The 19,073-nt window shown below is 37.0% G+C and overlaps 1 protein-coding gene across 3 annotated transcripts in view; it reads right to left on the minus strand.

Annotated features, from left to right (window-relative positions):
* Positions 1 to 19,073, minus strand: part of AKAP6 (A-kinase anchoring protein 6) — a 274,685-nt gene that overhangs the window by 65,781 nt on the left and 189,831 nt on the right. For all 3 annotated transcript variants that reach the window (XM_071746158.1, XM_071746157.1, XM_071746156.1), the window contains exon 9: positions 13,920 to 14,040. In XM_071746158.1, coding sequence (XP_071602259.1) covers positions 13,920 to 14,040 — 121 coding nt within the window. The remainder of the gene's footprint in view (positions 1 to 13,919; positions 14,041 to 19,073) is intronic.

Genomic DNA, 19,073 nt, shown 5'->3' on the forward strand with positions numbered 1-19,073 from the left:
AATATTCTTGCACACCCCTCTCAAACCGTGAGTGAGGACTCATGGCAGGAGCAGAGCGTAGAAGGCCACCTGGTGGTCAAATCCCCTAATTAGCCGTTTCAAACAAACAAAATTAAGAGGGAAGAAAAGAAAAACATGAAAGAAATGCGTAAAACCTCATCAGCTAAAGCCTAATGGAACTAATGTAAATATCTGTAAAAGAAATTGTTTCTTAATCTTAGGTTTCCCGGGAGGGGTCACTACTTGAGGTATGATACCAAGGTTGATTGTTAATGTTTTCTTGTGTTAAAAATTAGCAGTAGCTACGTTCCTAAGCTTTTCAAAGCCACATTTCAAAATAAGGTACCATAGCAGAACACGCTGTACTCCTCAGCTACCCAGGAAAGACTAGAAAAATATTTTAAAATCTTAGAAAAACCCTGTAACTGTTTTTCCAGAAACTTCCTTGGGAAGCTTGAACAGAGGGCACCTAAAAATTTGTTGTCTAGCACCACTTGGCTAGGAAGGACATAGGAACTAAGACTGCTATGCCCAGAGATCTGGGTACAAATATCTTCAAGCCATACAAAGCAGTGACAACAGGCATTAGTGCAAGCAATTTTATACTCACAATCACAAAAGCGGACACGAATTGTGAGGTCACTGCTGAATAGTGACAAGTAGCTGAGATGACAGAACAGATGAGTTAAGGTCAAAGCTTCAGAAAGATCCTCAACTGCTGGATGACCTGAAAACTAGGGATCAGAATGTGGGAGAGTGCCTGGTTTTGAGATTCACTCAATCAGAATCTGCTGGTGTTAAAATGGGTACCGCTGCTGTAGCATGTTCTGGCCCTAGCAGATTAAGTCAGCAAGCCAAAAGATATAGCTACAAAAGAATCTAAAGATGCATCAGTCTCTGAAGAACCTGGAAAAGGGACCATATTTTCAGAAGCCAAGAATTTAGAAAGCACCAGAAAGCAGTGCAGTATGCATGTGACTGGAAATGGTCAGAGTTCCATGCTAATTTTAGCCTTATAATCAATATATATCAATATAAAAACCTTTTCTCACAAGACCTCAACATTAAATTTGCAAACAAATCATATGCATAATCCAAATAGTCTGTGCTGGTTTTAATGAAACCAAATACCCAGACCATCAGCTCACCCATTGCTCTAGGTCTCCCTGTTTGGAGGTTACCCAAACAGTGAAGAGATGTTCAAAACACATACAGGCACACATGACCACAACAGATTTCCAGTGATGTGCAAGCTATTATATTAGTATCTTTCTAGTGACTGGTTTGAAGGGGAGGAAACAGGTGAAAATGGTAGAAGATTCATTTTTCTAGTATGAATTCACTTGGGTGAAGTGCAGGAAATGTATTTCCTCACTGTTTAAATAAGCAGGAAAATAACAGAAATATTTATCTATCATTTGAGCATACCTCAGTACCAAGGTCAGGATTTCCTACTTGTTGGTTTACCATGGCAATGAAGAGCATATCTGTGGAAATGGTTAGTCCACAGAGACAGAACACTGCTGTTCAGCCAAGAAATAGCTTGTGGGAGACATAGCTTTTAACAGACATGCAAAGAGCTCCTCACATATATCCCACCAACCCCCCACAATAAGCATTTCTGCTTGCTGTTGCCTATTGCAGGTCACCAGCAATATTCTACCTCTCTTTTAATCTGATTTCTAACAGGAAGAGTTGAATTTTAATTTATGTGAGCCAAAGAGAAACATTTTCCATGAAATAACAAATTTTATTGCTTAACATTTTAATACTCTGAGTAACTTTGGAATGTGCCAGGAATAGCAAAGCTCACTTATTTAGCATTTGTGCTGTTAGTCAAAATACATCTATAAATGATCTGTATCCTGCAGACAACTGAACTAAATGAAGATATGTGTCTTTAAATGTTTTGCAGCTACACTCAGGTTGTAAGTATTTTAATCTGCTTTTGTGGTGGACTCAGTACTGCTCATTCATTTGTAGAGAAACACCCACTGCTTGAATTGAAATTTTAAAAAAGGTGAGATGTGGGTCTGTCTACAGCTGAAGGGAGCAGGTGGAGTCTTACATGTGGTATATTGCTCATCAGATAACTAGTGGGACATTTTGCACATGAAAGGAGAAAGATGTGCTGTTGTTTCTGCGCAAGACTAAAATTCCTACTTTCAGTGATTTCAGAAACCAGGGCTCTCTGGGGATTTCTGTTGGAAAGAATGGTATTTTCATTCTTGCTTCTCCTCTCATTCACTACTGCTACTACGGTGTGGAGAAAAATTATAGGGGAGCTGCTAGGGGAGCTCTGTATCACTAGGAAGTTCTCCTAAAGCTCTGTAAGTCTGTAACAGGGATTTCCCACTTCTTCGTAGTGGAAGACCATAGCTCAGTTCCTTGAATATTCTTATTATTTAAGGACTGGTACCTTTTTTTCCTCCCTGCATCTCCTCTTTTATTTTCCCCTGGTCCTTTAAATTTTTTTTTTTTTTTTTTTTTTTTTTTTTTTTTTTTTGAGTCAGTCCGTATTGACCATGGCAAAAATCCATTGGCTTTTGCCAAGCATGTAAAAATTTGCAAAAATTGTTCATATCTGTGAAAGACTGGATTATCTTTCTGTAAAGCATTCTGCCTGTTTCCTGACGATCTCTTGGTTTCTCAAGGCCAGCAGAAAAGCTCTTCAGATGCCATGCACAGGTAACACGGATTCCTTCAAGTATTTTGCTTTTAGTATAATGCTCCTGCCCAGGTGTCCATTTGAGAGCTGCTTATAGATCTCCTCTTCTTTGACTTTTCTGTTTCAACTGTTTAGATTACCATCAGTTACTCACTAGAGGAAGGGTGCCCAGTCCATATCCCACTGGAATACCTCTAGAAGAGAGTAGACTGATGAGCATAAAATCCTAGAGATGCATGACAAAATATACAGAAAAACAGTGCTCATTGAGATCAATAAGCCAAAATCTGGTTTTGACATCACCTTCAGCATTTTGTTCAGTGACTTTGGAATCAGTTTACTCCAAGATTTTCTAACTATTAGCAGATTTTTTTAATGCACTCTGTACTACTTTCTGTGGGTGCATGGTCTCTGCTTTGCCACGTTGCCTTTTTCAGCAGTTTTACCAGACTACCAGAATTCTGTTTTGGGGGACTCCAGGGTGGCTGGTGGGGTTTTATGCTCTCTTCAATGCAACTTCTAAGTGCTCATCTGCTTCAAATATGCTATATTCACCTAGAATGTTATGGAGCAATCACAGCAACTTTCCTGTTTCTTTCAGGTACTGCTTTGAATATTGCTGTCCAGTTGAAACCAGAGCTTGCATAGGCCTGTGGCTACAGGTCTGTACAACTGTGGTAAAAATGACTGTAGTGAACTTTAAGTGATGACACCTCTTAGTTCAGGGGTTCCTTATTGACTGACTGCATTTATCCACTGGTGTCATAATGATTTCATTGTACATCTGCAGTGCTTGGTTGCATCTCTCCAGTCTAATTTTGCTCCTTATCAGCGTTGCACTGCAGCTGGCTCCACAATTCAGCTGGTATCAAATTAGTCATTGATCTAATAGCATAGTTGCAAATATAGCAATTGAATGCATGGCAGCCTTCTGCAAAGCCAAAACATTGAGAATATTTAGATCTGCTTAAGTCACAGTACAGATATCTCCTTCATTAAATCCTTAAATTCTCCGTGGTTTCAGACGCTATATTCTAATTTCAAAAGTAGCTGCAATATTCAATCTGTCTGCTTGGCTCTTTTTCTCAAGGTCATTTTTCCTTTTACTTTTCATGTTGTCTGATACACTATGTATGTTGCATTAAAATGCCTACACTTTCAGCCAGTCTGCATCTGTCCTGCTTCATGAGTCCTTTTGACTTACATCTATGTGTGTGTTCTACTGTTTCTGTTTTGGCACTTCTCTGGATAGTTCTGTCACTGTTTGGAAGCACATATTCAAATGGATTTAATCTAATGTCTTCCTTGTGAATGGGAAGTGTGCATTTCACAAGTGATCTTGGGAAGAGATACAATTAAGAAATGTTTTATGTCTCCAGTTACACATGGGTGCTCTAGTTTCTGGCACCATACCATATCCCCTCCTGTTTCTGGTATTGGTTAAGAAAAATTACAGCTTTAAATTTGCTTAGAATTATTTGTATTATTCTGATCATTTTGCTTTAGAGACTAAAACATTGTTTCTATTGCCTCAAAGCAAAGTCTTTTTTGTCTGGAGTTCCAGTTTTCCTGGTGCTCAGGGTCACTGCTATCTATGTCCTATGATATAAAGGAGTTTTTTACCTGGATAATCACAGATATTTCTTTCCTCTCTAATGTGACCAATGTCTCAGATCTCATATGCTACATTTAGGGAAATAACATGGAAAAATCTAACATTTCTAGCCTCAAACTGGTTTTTCATTCATTCCCTTAATTGCCTATTAAGCTTGCCTATTGGCAGGCCCAGGGAGCCCAGACCAACAGTATCCACCTGCAATGAAACCTCATCACTTGTGTCTAATCCTTTGGCCACTGGGAGTTAGCTACCAATCTACCCTGTGCATTCATGATTTGGTGACAAACTGCTTTTTGGCCATATTTACAAAAAATACATATTCTGTAAGTTTATTAAAAATTAATCAAATATGAATCTTCATGCCCATCCCAATTTTTAGTAGGCATCATGTAGTATCATCAGTGTCAATAGATAGAAAGATCCCTGACTCAGCACAGAGGCAAAAATGGAAAACAGAGGTAACTTTCATCACTTGCTATATTCTCTCCCTCTTCCTCTCCCTCTATATTAATTTTAACTATTACATGTTTCAGACCCAGGCATAAACACTCTACGTAGTCTAGAAGACAGCTAATATAAAAGAGACATGTTAAAATCATAACTGAAAATTAAATAAACTACAAGTTCTAAGAGTAGAATTTTACTTTGACCCAAGCCAAAGCAATGATCAAAAACTTCCACTATGAGGTATTTGACTATTGACTTGCTGAAGAAAAATAAGCATATATAGATTATATATGCTTACTGAAAAAACAAAACAATAGAGTTTAACTTTTTGAGGCAACAAAAAGAGATACCATGACTAACTACTTCTCACCTCTGATAGTGTTTATTTTATCTCTCCACACATAATAGCAAACTAAGAGATCTTGGGAAATTTTGATCTTCCACCTGTGTAGCTGACATATAGTCCTCCTTGATAAAGGCCAGCAAAAAAAAAAAAAAAAGTGTGTCAGTCTCAATACATGAAAAAAGGCTAATGTTCATCTTTAAAAAGTTTCCACCTGAAAAACTCTTAACAGCAATACTGTATCTATCATCTCCCATTTCTAAGAAGAATCAATGGGCAAAGCAGAGACGATCAAACTCCAGTGTAATGTCTGTCAAAATTTGGATGAATCACAGCAGGGTTTCAAACTGGAATATTGCATAGACATGACACAATGGTACTAAAAACCCCTCTTTGATGATCACTGAGAGTCAGGGAGAGGTAACTCCAAGAGAGGCTGATCTTCATAACCTCTTATACAATCAGTAGAGAGAGAGAAAAGGTTTCTTCTGAAACTATTTTAGTGCTTAACTTAATCTTCTGTTCTGAATCAACTGTTAGAGGAACTTCCTCACAATACAGGCTGGTCTACTTAGCTCACTTAGTAGTCAAAATTAGCCTTCACAGCTGACCCTTCCTCCCGGTAGATTACTGGGGAAGACACAATCCCTCCATAGCCTTTCCCACAGCCTGTGACAGCACATTGCTGGTCTGCTCAGTGACACTGCTGGAGTGTGTCCTGCACACCTGTAGCAGCACCTGCCATTCTGCAACAACAGGATGTGATGGGTACACATTCACAAATTCACTTCATGAGATGTTTTCAATCAGCTGATTCATATAAACTCATAAAATATGCCAGAAAGTACTAAGCACTGGCCTCAGAGTGGGCAGCTGCTAGGACTCTCTACTGCTTACATGTGGTCTGGGTGTGATCCAGTGTTATCAGGAAGCAAATAGAAAATATGGAAAACCTAAACTTCTTTAGACAAATGGATAAAGTTTTGAAAGGTTGTGCTAAGACCAATGTAAATCAGAACACGTCCATGTTTTGGAGCCTCATGTGGCCTCTGTACTTGGCTCAAGGCACTGAAGAACATTGCAGCACAACTACTGTTGTCCCTGGTGTTTGCACATATAGCAGGACAAAAAGAACAACTTTTCTAAGGGACTCTTGGTCCAGTTATTATGCCAGAATGCTTCTATACTTCAACTATTCTTACATGTTCTTTAGAAAATGTGAATAATTTAGCCTATCTGAGACTAATCTTGAAAACTTTCCACCTTGTTTGGGCACTAAACAGTCCTGGCATATAGAAAACAATGAAGATTGTAATTTTCATCATTCTTTTGGGTGAATTACGGTGCCATTTCCTTTTTTAAAAGCTAAAAATGCTTGATAAACAGAAAATGGCTTTGAGTAATTTACTGCTGGACGTATCCACTCAGACCACTACAGGTAAGCGTGCCAGACCATTGCTGCAGTGCTGAATAATTGAGAATTTTTTAGGGTCCTATTACTTGGGACCCTACCCTGCCATTTTATACCAGCAAGGGCACAGAGACAGAGCATGTGGAGTTGACTAAGATGCTTGACATGATGACCATAAATTGTCCATATTTTGCAGCTGTAGTAAGGAATGGTGATGACAGCTATGTGGTACACATTTACTTTTGTTTGAAGTTGAATGCCTCTTTCATTCTAGACACACTGCTTTAATCTCCAAAAAGCTGTGCTGGCTTTTGCTACAAGCTCAGTAAATACTGCTTTGCTACAATGTGAAGTTCATCTTCAATGTCATGCTGGGAAGAAATGGGAGAAACCCACTCAGTCTTGTGAAATGTATGAAGCCACTTTTTGCAGAAATACAGGGAGTCTGCTCCATAGAAATTACAGCACTGCCTTTAAAAATGCATGTTTACATTTGAAATATATTATGGAAGCAACCAAGAAAATGTAAAAATACTTTTCATCTTCTGCCTTTATCCATTCTCTAGACTTTGTAATTGTAGGCATGGTAATTAGTGTTTTCCTGTTGTAATTGTATAAGACATTAAAACAACATTTATCTGCCTTAAGTAAGACTTTTCGCCAACAATAATTTTCTTTTCTGCTTTTTAAAATACAGATTTTGCCAGAAGTAGCAAGGAATTTAATCATATTACAAAGTTAAACATACAGACCACTGAAAAATGAGCTGGTTGTTACAGTATGTGTCACAAAGGAGTTTCCACTCTGTTCTCCAGTGAAACTGAAGTGAAAATACTTGTGTAGAAAAAGTTAATACATTTCATCACCCTCTGCAATAAGAAACTAGGAAACTGTTGTGTCAGACCCTAAACTCACTTGTTGGTGTTCTAATAGCCGTCAGATTTGTACAAGACAGTTGATTTTCCTACACACTGTGGAAAGTCACAGGGGTTCTTAATCTGTAGAGGAAAAAAACCAACAGCCTAGCACATGGAAATTACTGAACTTTGTGAAGAATAGTAACTGAAGTCAGAGTTTTCTGCAAAACTTAGCTCAGGCATTTTCCTGTGCATGGAAAATGGGCATTTTCCTGGGCATTTTCATTTTCAGTGAAAATCATACTAAAATGACAAAGGCAAAGAACAGCTTCCATTGAGGGATGTATCAATCCATGCAGGTAGACATAAGTAAGTATTCTGTAAGTAATTCTGTAATTTACCATTGCTACCAATGCTAAAGAATATCTCCATTGATGTTATTTAGCAGATTTTTTTTAAAGTGTTACATATGCTTTGTTAGATAAAACAAAAGCCTTCACTTAATATTTCAATAAGGTGGTTATTTTTGCCAGGTAGCCTAAAAGTTTATTAGCAAACTATAATGACTATTCTGATTGCAATTAAAAATCCCTCCCAAATGGGTCAACACACCTAAGTGCTATCTGCAATCACATTTAGATTTTAACATCATGGTTATTACTTATTATCAGGCTGCACAATGAGATATTGATTACTTTTAACCTTTAGATCTAAGAATTCAGGAAAAGTCAAGGCAGAAGAACAGCCTACCTTTCCTGTCTGGTAAACTTATGGCCTTTAGTGGAATTCTAATGATTCCTATTGGCAAGGCAAATCTGAAATTAGTTTATTCTCTTGGCTCATACAGAAATGATGACATATCTAAAAATACTGCATGCACAGCAGATTTATAGTTACTACCTACAAGGGGCTCAATCCTGCTGTGTGCTGAGAGCTTCCTCTGAAGCAATGATCATCATCTTCTCCCACTGACTGTTTCAGCAGCTCTGTGCAGGCACTGACAGAATACCAGAGAGACAGAAGGCATCCTGAACTGTGCAGGATACGCAGCATAGAAGCAAAAATCTCCACATTTTCTAGTTTATAACCAATCCCCTAAGCATATTGCCCAAATATATCACTCTACAGGCTGTTAATCTTTTAATACGTTTTCTTTATATGGAAAATCTGCTTGAAATAGATTCAACTACAATGTGGCTTCAGTAGGTACGCAGGACTCGTTTTAAATGGAACAAAGTAATCCAATTAAACTAATCTGTTTTACAAGTTAAAATGATACGAAGCACATTAATTGATCCTTATAGGCTGCTGCTATTTGAGCCCTCTCTCTGTTGGCACAGCATTTGGAACTGCTTTGCACATTTGTATCCTCTAACAGCAGAGAACTCAGTCCTCCGGTTCAGGAGAATTATGGGCAAGAGAAACATATAACTGTTATGTGTTAGATTAATTTGCAGAACACTTGGCATTATTATTGCCAAGTAGTCAAATTGTTCCAAGTTGTTCCGGAAGGTTGTTATTAATAGTATGTTTTCTGAGGAAAGTTCTGTCTACTTTTGGAACTGCATTTCTGTTGCCAAGGAAACTCCTTGAAGCACAGCATTCTAGGAGCACACTGCTGCTTTTGTTTGCCAGTATCCTATTCATATCATCTAAGTAAGCACTCTACATACTTCAGCCCCCAGTTTCAAATGTTTAAGTTTTTAGGTATTTATATTACTGCGCTAAATATAGTTTGTGCTTTTTTTTTTTTTAAACTCAGGAACTGTTGTAGGGTTACTTTTACAGTTACATGAAAGGATAGCTGGTTGGTTGTTGGTTGCTTTTTTTGTTTTTTTTTTTCTCCCACAAGTTTGCAATAAATTAGTTTTAATTTGAATAATAGCTCCATAGGTTATAGCACTAGTCCTTAAGTGTTAATTATCTTTTCACTTTGAAATTAATGTAGTCATTTCCTACTGACTCCTCTACACCATTACTGAAGTGCTGAGGAAAACATGTCATTGAGTTCTGAGCCAGAACTGTTGTTGTGATTAATCCTGGTCACATGGCCGATCTCTGCCAAAAGGAGATCGCTGAAAAAAGGTGACAAAGACAGTGATTTCCTGTCAGCAAAGAGTACGACAGGGCTGTCTAGAAGTGATGCAAATGAGGGAAACTTTCACCACGGTTTGTTTGATCCACTCAGGGCCACAGCCACTGAGCCAGGGAGAAGGGCACAATGGAGCAGCAGCACACCCAGAGGAGAAAATGAACTGCACCTTCCAGGGAGGGAGAGCTTCCAGTAGGGAAACAAAAACTCCTGGGAGACTTTTTTTTTCCCCCTCAACTTCTTTTGAAAGGTATCCTAAGATTTTGATGTGCACTTTCATGTTATTTAATATAGCAAACTGCTTCCCTTTGGTGAAATAGTTTAGCAGCCACTCAGAAGCCATGTCGATTAAATGGTTTCAAAAATCTTGATCTAAAGATCCTAAAGGTCTTTTTTCATGTATCATGACCATCGTTGCTGAAGACTTACTAGTCTAAGACTTACAGCTTATGCAGTTTGTATTTAAAACATCATACATTACCTGTAATCAGACAGGAAAATATAATTTCTTTTATTTGATGTTTAAAAATGTTTAGTTAATTTTATTCTGAACATAGTAACAATTTTAACAATCATAGTCTACTTATTTAAATGGGGTTTTAATCTGACACAATTAAGTTTTGCAATTAATCTTCTCAGGAAAATGGAAAAAATTATCATTAACTGCCTAGTATACTCATTTCTAATCTCCACAGTTCCCGTAAATTCTGATTTGCTTCATTTTTGAACAGTCAAGGTACAGAATTACTCAAGTTCCCACTAAAGGGCTAATTAGCAGAGTTTAAATTCTTTGGGATTGATCCTCCAGAAACAGCATCTGAATACAGCTGAAGTCAATGCAAGTTCTGTGTACTTAGAGCTTATGAGATCAGGCTCACATGCAGTAGATTAAAATGAACTAAACATGATACATTTGGCATTAAACTGAGTTTCTACAGTAGTACAAAGAAGTAAGAGTCCAAAACCACAGAAAGACTCCTTCTAATTTTTTTAGTTAATAGATAAAGCATTAGAGGACAAATAAACTGTCAGAAATTCATCCCATCTGACATCTTATCCAAGAGTAGTTGATTTTCAAAATCACTATCTGCATGGAAAGCTGAAATCATCTAGGGCTATGAGGGAGTATAGTGAGGAAGAATAGTTTTCTCTATTTTAAAAATCTTTGCATTAAAATCTAGGAAATCTACAGGAATTCATGCATATAGATTCAGGTTCTTTAAAGAAACTATGGCTGCGCTCCTCTTATTACATTAAGGGCAAAATAAAACCTGGTTAAAAAGCAATAAGGATCCTGATAAAAACTATGAAGCTCCTGGAATATTGCAAAACAAAATTAAACTGAGAGTTGACTTAAGTCTATATTAAATCTGAGAGCAGAGTACTGGGAAAACAGTCTAACCAAGGAAAAACATTTTATTTTCCCATATGCAATTTTCACATTTATATACTACATTATGCTGCTTTAATTTATGCTTTTCCCTTCCGATTTACGTGTTTTATCATTGCTCCTTCCCATCCATGGACTCCTTAGGGGCAATGATTACTGTTGGTTATAGTGATACCACAGCAGGTTCCCTGGCAGAGGCAGCTTGCTGAGCTGGCGCAGAGGTGCAATTACTTCTTAGGTCAATAACTGAGGGATCTGTGGGTTTAGGAGTATCCACCAAAATGCAGAAAGTGCAATTAGCAGGTTCACATCTGAAGCTGTAACTGGTGAAAAATAAATCAAGACCTGTGTTTTCGTATCATTGAGAAATTCTAGTAACAGTAGTTGGCTGAATTTCTCTTTATAGGTTTCTCTCCCTACAAACCAGAGTGGCTGTGAAATGTGTTCACTGTGAAGTGTAGGCAGAACTCCTGCCCTTTACCTGTGAGCACTAGACCATCCACGATGCTGTATAAGAGCCTCCAAATAAACAGTGTGTGACTACTGATTAGAAAAGACACTTATGAAGCTCGTTTTATAAAACTATTAATACATGTTTTGAAGGCATGATACATTGTTATGCAAATCATTGAAGTAAAGGACGGTAAAGACCTAGTGACTTATCCCATCTCCAATGTGCTATGCAGAATTTTCCTCAATTACATTTGCTAATGTTTTCTTTTGTCTACTTTTAAATGTCTGAAACTATGAGGCTTCTGTTTGTTTTTCTTGAAAGGCTAGTAGATCTTAATGCTATGCACTCAAGCTTTTTACATTACCAGCAAATCCTCCTCCTGCTTTATGGACTCTCCTTAGTCATCTCTTAACCAAGCTCCATATGTCTAGTTAAGTCTTTTCTTCAGTCTATAACAATTTGCTTGCTTCTTTCACTGGAAAGTTATATCCAGAGAATATTCACCATGGGAAGACATGCAGTCTGCTTCTACCCTTCTCCTTCAAGTGGTTTTACAGTGACCAGATCAGGACACTTGAGATGGGGGCTTTCTTAATTAGCAGGTGACCTCCCTGTGGAAACTGCAGAACAAATAAGCTGCCTGTGCTTGGGAAGCAGTGCTGGTTTGTGCTGCACTGACTGCAGACTCAGCTGCTCTCTCTGGCATGAGCTATCATAATACTTATCATAATATAGAATTCCACAATCTTAAGAAGCTATTACTTCTCATATTCAATACACAATTTCCTCACATTGCCACGATACTGCGCTTCAAACTAATTCTTAAATTATTGCCCACTTTTCACCATGCTTTATAACCCAGCCTTACCATCTGTAATTATTCTTAATGGTTACATTTGGATATTGCAAAAGGAAGTATCCTAAATAGCACCTAGAATACTTGGGCTGGCTGCCTAAGCTTTGTTCCTTTTCATACTGATGGATGGATTGTTTCTTTAAAATGTATGCTTATTGACTTTTTTTTTTTTTTTTTTTTTTTTTTTTTTTTGTAGGATTAAAATTAGTGCAAGACTAGGCAAGATACAAGCTGTTCTTACATGGACAGGACAAACCTTATTTTAGTTTTGCAAGGAACTTTTTACCCATTTTTGACTTTGTTTATTTCTGAGCCTAGCCAGGACCAGGACTATTAATGTGTGATTATGTCTTATTAAGTATTTAGAAAGTTAAGAAAAAGACATTAGCAAAAATAAGAAATTATTGTCAAAGCAAGAAATGGAGGCCACTACATTCAACTCATTTGCAGCATGAAATAGTTTTGATCTGAACCATATTTCTATTTATAAACATATTTTAAGTTATGTTACAACCCTTTCTCATTGGCAACTTCAAATAAAAGAACTAAAATTTGAAGTAATAAAATGCCAGAAGACCATAAAGAAATTAGGATGCCAAAACAAGGAAAAAAAAAGAATTTAAGAAATTATCAAATCATGCAACCATAGAAGAAAGAAAACAACTTCTATTTGACCTTGAATTTACCATTTTTCGATAAGAGATAAAAAAAAGCTAGAGGGTAGTTGTTTCTTGTCATTATACTGTTGCTGATTCTGTGGTTAGTTATTAATTTTATTTTTTATGATTCACAATCTGCTCTTTGAAATATGCCATATGCTCAAAGCAATTCAAGGATGACAACTGTCAGAATTACTCCAATAAAAATTGCCTAAATGAGGAAGATTTACTGCAGCCTGATATTTCTGTCGATGGCCCCTCCTTTCTTTCCCCCACAACCCCTCAGACCTGTAGACTACAGCTTCTCAGACAGACAGTGAAGACTGGATCAATTTCAGGATCAAATCACACATTTTGGGGAACTTCTTAAAAGTACTCTTTGTCTAAAAGAAGTGACAAAACTCCCAGGCTAAGGCTGTTAGGACAAACGAGAAACCATGTGTATACATATATACATATGTATACATGTATATACATGTATATATATACACATATATGTATAAAGATAAGTATATATTTACATACATAAACATACACGCATCTATATGTACGTTAGATGAAGACCCTATAATCAATATGCAAGTTCAAAATCATTTTGCTGAAATCACAAGGAAGTGTGATGACTTTACATGACAATGTCTGCTTTATGTATAACTAATAAAAATTAAATTGGAGGAGTCCTGTATGCTGGCAGTGGCAAACCAAAATGAAGGCAAATTTCTTTCTTTCCAGATGAGGTCTGAAAGGTGGATAAAAATCCAGCTGAAAGCTCCAATCAAAACACATTTTGTTAAATGCTACCATTTCAATTTTTTTTTCCTTCATTTTGTTTCAGTCTATTTATTAATGCAGTTTCATTTATTTCTATTCATCTTGAAGACAAATCTTTGTCCTTCTATAGAATTACACCAAATAGAATGTGATAAAGGGAACTTTCTTGCAATTATGATGTCGGTGCAGCCTGTCAGCGCACAGGGGATGGAAATGAGGTTGGGGACAGGGAAGGGAATTCTAATAGACACCATGATACATACAATGAACGCAGCGATATCCTGTGAGAGAAAGACTTGTCAAGCTAATCAGATCTTCTATAGCTAGGTAAAGGCAGGAACGGTAGCACTAACCTTGTAAAGATGCTGCTGCTGCTCCTCTGACATCATCAGGTCATGGCTGTCCATCACAATGGATTCCATGTCAATCAGCCAATCCCAGAGCTCCTGGTATTCTGAATCAAAGTCCAAAAGGCTGTAGATAAGGAACAAAATGTATTATGCATAAATACTGTGTAGTTGTTAAAATCTTGTATTAGAATAATATATTCTTGAAAACTCATGATGTTCCTAGTTATATTTCTAAAGAGACATTCTGTATTTATGCAGACTGGATGAAAATGAAAACTGAAATCCAATTTAAGCCAGTGCCATGACCTAAATTCAGCGGCTGATGCCAAATCCTGACAACTGTTGGCGTACTGCATTTGCTTCAAAAATTTTGAAAGAGAAAACCCCCATAGGTGTTGCTTAATGGTTTTTATACTGCTGCCTTTATATTGAGCAAACTTTTCCAGGGTAATCTTGATATAAGTGACATAAAAATATTGTTTTCATCGAAAAATGACTCAATCCATTCAGCCATCCCTCTGCTGTCTATCTGCCTATCTTTTTAAATATCCTACATTTATTTTCATGGATGAGTAGCTAGCATTTCAACTTAACGCCTTAAGATAGGCTTGAGTGAATATGGTAAGCCAGTGAGAACTAAGGCCAGATACAGTATTAGACAGGTGTTCCCTACAGACATGTAAGAAACAAAGGTAAGGACAGGAAGTCAAAACAATGAATCCTTGAATAGCCAGCAATCATTAAAATTCAAAGGAGGATCACTGCGGTTTTCAACAAAATAAATCATTAGAATAAGGAGCTTAAAAGGATTAATGTGATTCTTTATTGAAAGCCCAGTGAATAAGTAAAGCATAGATTCTTCTAAAACACTGTGATACGAGACAGAAGGTACATGCTGAAAAACTGCGCATTTGTCAAAAAGATACCCCTTGAAAAAAGGATCTTCAAACTTCCAAAATTGAAACTAACAAAAGCCTGGTCAGTAGTATTAAAAAAGGCCCCATACTGATCTGACAATAGTGCATGTTCCACTAAAGCTAACTTCTCCAATTAACAGCTTTTTAGCAACCGTATTAAAAAATTAGCAGTATTTCAGCAGAGAAACAATAAACTAAAAATGTTTTTAATCTTATGAATACTATTGCATGTTCAGTTGTTATTAACTGGAGTACCATATGCATGGCAACTTCGAAAGCTTATTGATAAAGTTGTGACAAGTAGGTCTGCAAGAAAGCAAGAGAGAAGCAAGCATTTGCCTTCTGTGGTATTGTTTTCAGTGGGCTGACAACAAAAGAAGTATTGTATAATGCCCAAGTCTTGATTCCTGCTTCTGAAGTAACTCTAGTTTAAGCCACTGTACTTGGTATACTTTTACTCAGTAAAAGGTGCACTTAAAATTGCCTGCTGCCCTGAGAAGTTAAGCAATGAAGCCATTATAAAGAACAACCATAAAAGGGCAAGTTACTATAGTAGAAGTATAATAGTTCTAGTTGGAGTTCAGGGTTTTCATCCTGTTTCTGGAGGTATTTCACTCAGATATAATTTTGAAACTAAAATAAAATTAAACTTGATTTTGAATGGTATATTTGCAGTGATACTGAATCTTTATCCCTTCCTCAGAAAGCAGTATAACTATTCTGAATCTTTAGTATCTACTCCTTTTTTTCTCTTCCATCTTATCCAAATATTATCCAGTCATAAAACTGACAGGCAGTTATTAAAATGTAAGTTTTGTTCACTAAGAGATTAGATTTCATCTCATATAAATTGGTACAGGTTCAGTTGGACTTGGATGGCTTGTACCAGTGGAAAATCTGAATTAAGATATGAAGATGACAGGAAACAAAGCCTATATCCAATGCTCATGACCTGCTCCTGCCAGAATGGTGTGGGATGACTTTAGAAACTGCATCAGGAAGTGGACTGGGATTTTACTATAATGGGCAGATGTGATGTATTCATACATCTGGTTTGCTCCTACAGAATCACATCTTAGTTACAGTCCAAACTGGACCATTTATTGGTGTCACAGCATTAACTGATCCTTTAAAGACATACAAAAGCCCTCTCCCCTGACCTCTATAAAACCCAGATAAGCATTAGGAAACAGCTGATTTCTACCTAAATTTCTAAACAAGTACTCAGCCCAAAACAAAGAGAGAAATAAGATTCACTGGGAAAAGCCCAGGAAGGGATGAAAGATGCAACGGGGATTTTTTGCCCCCAGAATTCATATGTTGTGCCTATTCTATTTTTTGGTTTTCTGCTGTCAAATAAAGTCACCAGGGATAATTTTTAAGCAAATGGTCTTCAGCAGTTATTTGCCTGAGCCAGAATAAAGTTAAGTCATCCTACAAAGCATCGTCAAATATTTTTTTAAAATCTGACTGCAGTATTTCAGTAGTTCTAAAATAACTGATATTTTAAAAATCCACCTTGTTTTTAAAATTAATGCTTCACATCTAAACGGATGGATCTACTGATTACTATTAAACTGCTATTTGGAAGAGGATGTAAGCTACTAATCTGCTAAAATGATATTCAGAAAATCCAACAATTGTAGGATCAGTGACAGGTGAAGATTAAAACGTATCTGTCAGTATTTCTTTGGTATATTGAATATTTTTTTTTATTCAGAATGTATTTTTTTCTGAGCTTAGCAGATCTTTTTTTCACATTGCCAGAGGCAGAATCAAGGAAAGCATAACTTCTGGAATTCTGATGTGGTTTACAGATGGAAGAACCATAGAAAAGATCTAATTTTGGTTGATTATCTAAATCCACCAATCACTAAAAGAAGAATAAATTAGGTCATCTGTTTATAGCAAAAAAAAAAAAAAAAAAAAATCCTCAATTTAAAGCACCCAAACACTGTGAACCAGAATGTTATAACATTTGTTAAAGGGCAGGGAACTACAGCTTCCTTAATATAGGTTTGTTGGTTAATAAACTAAAATCATTAGCTACATAATAGCTAAAATGATATTAAGAAGTATATTTTATCTTGGTAAACAAGGAATCAGATATGCAGAGTTGCATGTCTAATCCCTTGAACCCTAAACATATTTCTTAAAATGTGGACATCAATTTATTATTTTGAATGAAAATTCATGAGCACCTTTCTCATGAGAAAACCAGTTCGTCTGTAGCATTAATAAATAAAAAGGAATGTGAAACTATTTCCATCAGCTTTTTCCCCCATGTTTAACACAGACTTCCAGTTTGTATTATTTCTTTGATGGCATAACTCACATGGTATTTATAAGTACTGTAAACACACTGGTATACCTGCCAAAAATATTAGCCAAACAAAAAGCTTCTCTCTTGGTCATAATTTTTTTTGAACTTGTTTAACATGTTTTTATTAGGAGGATATAGGAGAAATCAGAATGCTGACATTAAGAGCCTTAAAGTTGCCTCATGGTCTGTGTATACTTGAAGACACCTCTAGTGTTTTTACCTCAAAGACTCATGCATGAAGGCCCAGGGATAACTACGTGATAACACAATCCCAAGATCTCATCATCATGCCGTGGCAGGGTGTTATAAATACTGTATCTGTATCTACTAACTGTACTTGTAAAAATATTCTCCCCAATTTTGAAGGGATGCAGTATTTCCAGCCACAACTTCCTGTCTTTCTCCTAGGTCAAAACTCCACAGCAGCTAATGGATAGATACCCTAATTTTCCCAGTTCTGCAAATAGCCTCCTCTCTGTACAGAGCTCAATCCCTAGCTAGGTCATCCTAGCGTGGGACTTCTGTCCAAAGTTTTTGTTTGTGCATAGTTTTTATGCAGTAGGGAAATGTTGTATCAATGGTATTTTCAAACAGCTGAAAGGCATTTCCATTGTGTTCAGTACAATATCTCAGACTGGTTCAACTGGAAGTTTTCCATCCAAATCCAGCCCACCCTAGTTTCTGTAATGGCTGAACACACAGTACTGTATTAGTTTCTCTCTGGTCCTTTGTCCCCATAAGCCACTGTTGAGCCTTCAAGGGCTGGGATGACCATGGTGGCCGCAGTCCAGAAAAGGCAGGGGACACTCGTAGGTCACCATTCCCAGTAATAACCAAGTAATTACGACTGAAAATACATGAATTTAAGACCCTATTCACTGTACACATGTGGTATGTGGGGTTACCAACTGGATTTTTCCATGAGGCTTAAAGCTTTATATCACCTTTCCTCAATAAAATAAAATGTCTGTCGATGTCCTACATCTCACACAAAATCCTAACCGTAAGTCTTGCTCACATTCAACTGTGGCTGCAAAATTAGAAGCTGTTTTTGAACATGTAGCACCCAGTGCACATTTATATACACATACACACCAATTCTGAACAGATTATTTTTATGGTTGGCACTAGCAGCACTGGCTTGTTTGGGAATCTGACAGATTTCTGCATATGTAATCAAGATCTCAGTAATCCTACATAATTAGCTCATATCAACTTTTCTAAAACAGTCATCTTTCCATATAATAAGAGGGGATGTTTACAAGACTCTTTTATCTTTACAGTCAGTAATTTAATAAAACTGTGTTTCCAAGATCTCAACATTGAGTTAACAGTTGGAAAAGGAAGTTCCGGAGATACAGAATGCTTTAACATCTTGGTCAATGACTTGCAGTGCATTCGAAACTGTGGGCAAAAGTTCTACTGTATTTCCTGGTAACAAGAAAAGTTCTATTAGGATGAGGTTAGAGCCAAAAATGAGTACTAGCTGGCTACTGTGAACTGCTTTTGCCCCACACTATAATGAACAGACAGGCATGTTCTCACATTCCTTTAGGGGAGCTAGAAGTTTGGAGATGCAGTTTTCAAAAGACCTTCAAGAAAAAGGCTTAAACCAGAACTACAAGTTTTCTTGGCTGTGAAAAAGGCTGGGGCAACAAGATTCCATTTTATCATAGTCCTGAGATTAATTTGTCCAAGATTCTTTACACACTATTAAGAAATAGTGCTTTTATATATACACTGACATATATAAAGGGGTCTTACAAGAAACATGGGGACAGACTTCTTAGTAGGGCCTGCAGTGATAGGACAAAGGCTAATGCTTTTAAACTGAAAGTGGGGAGTTTTAGTTTAGATATAAGAAAGAAACTCTCTGATCCAAGGGTGGTGTGGTGAGGCACAGGCCCAGGGAAACTG

This window comes from Heliangelus exortis, chromosome 5, assembly GCF_036169615.1.
Source record: "Heliangelus exortis chromosome 5, bHelExo1.hap1, whole genome shotgun sequence".
Classification (NCBI taxonomy): domain Eukaryota; kingdom Metazoa; phylum Chordata; class Aves; order Apodiformes; family Trochilidae; genus Heliangelus; species Heliangelus exortis.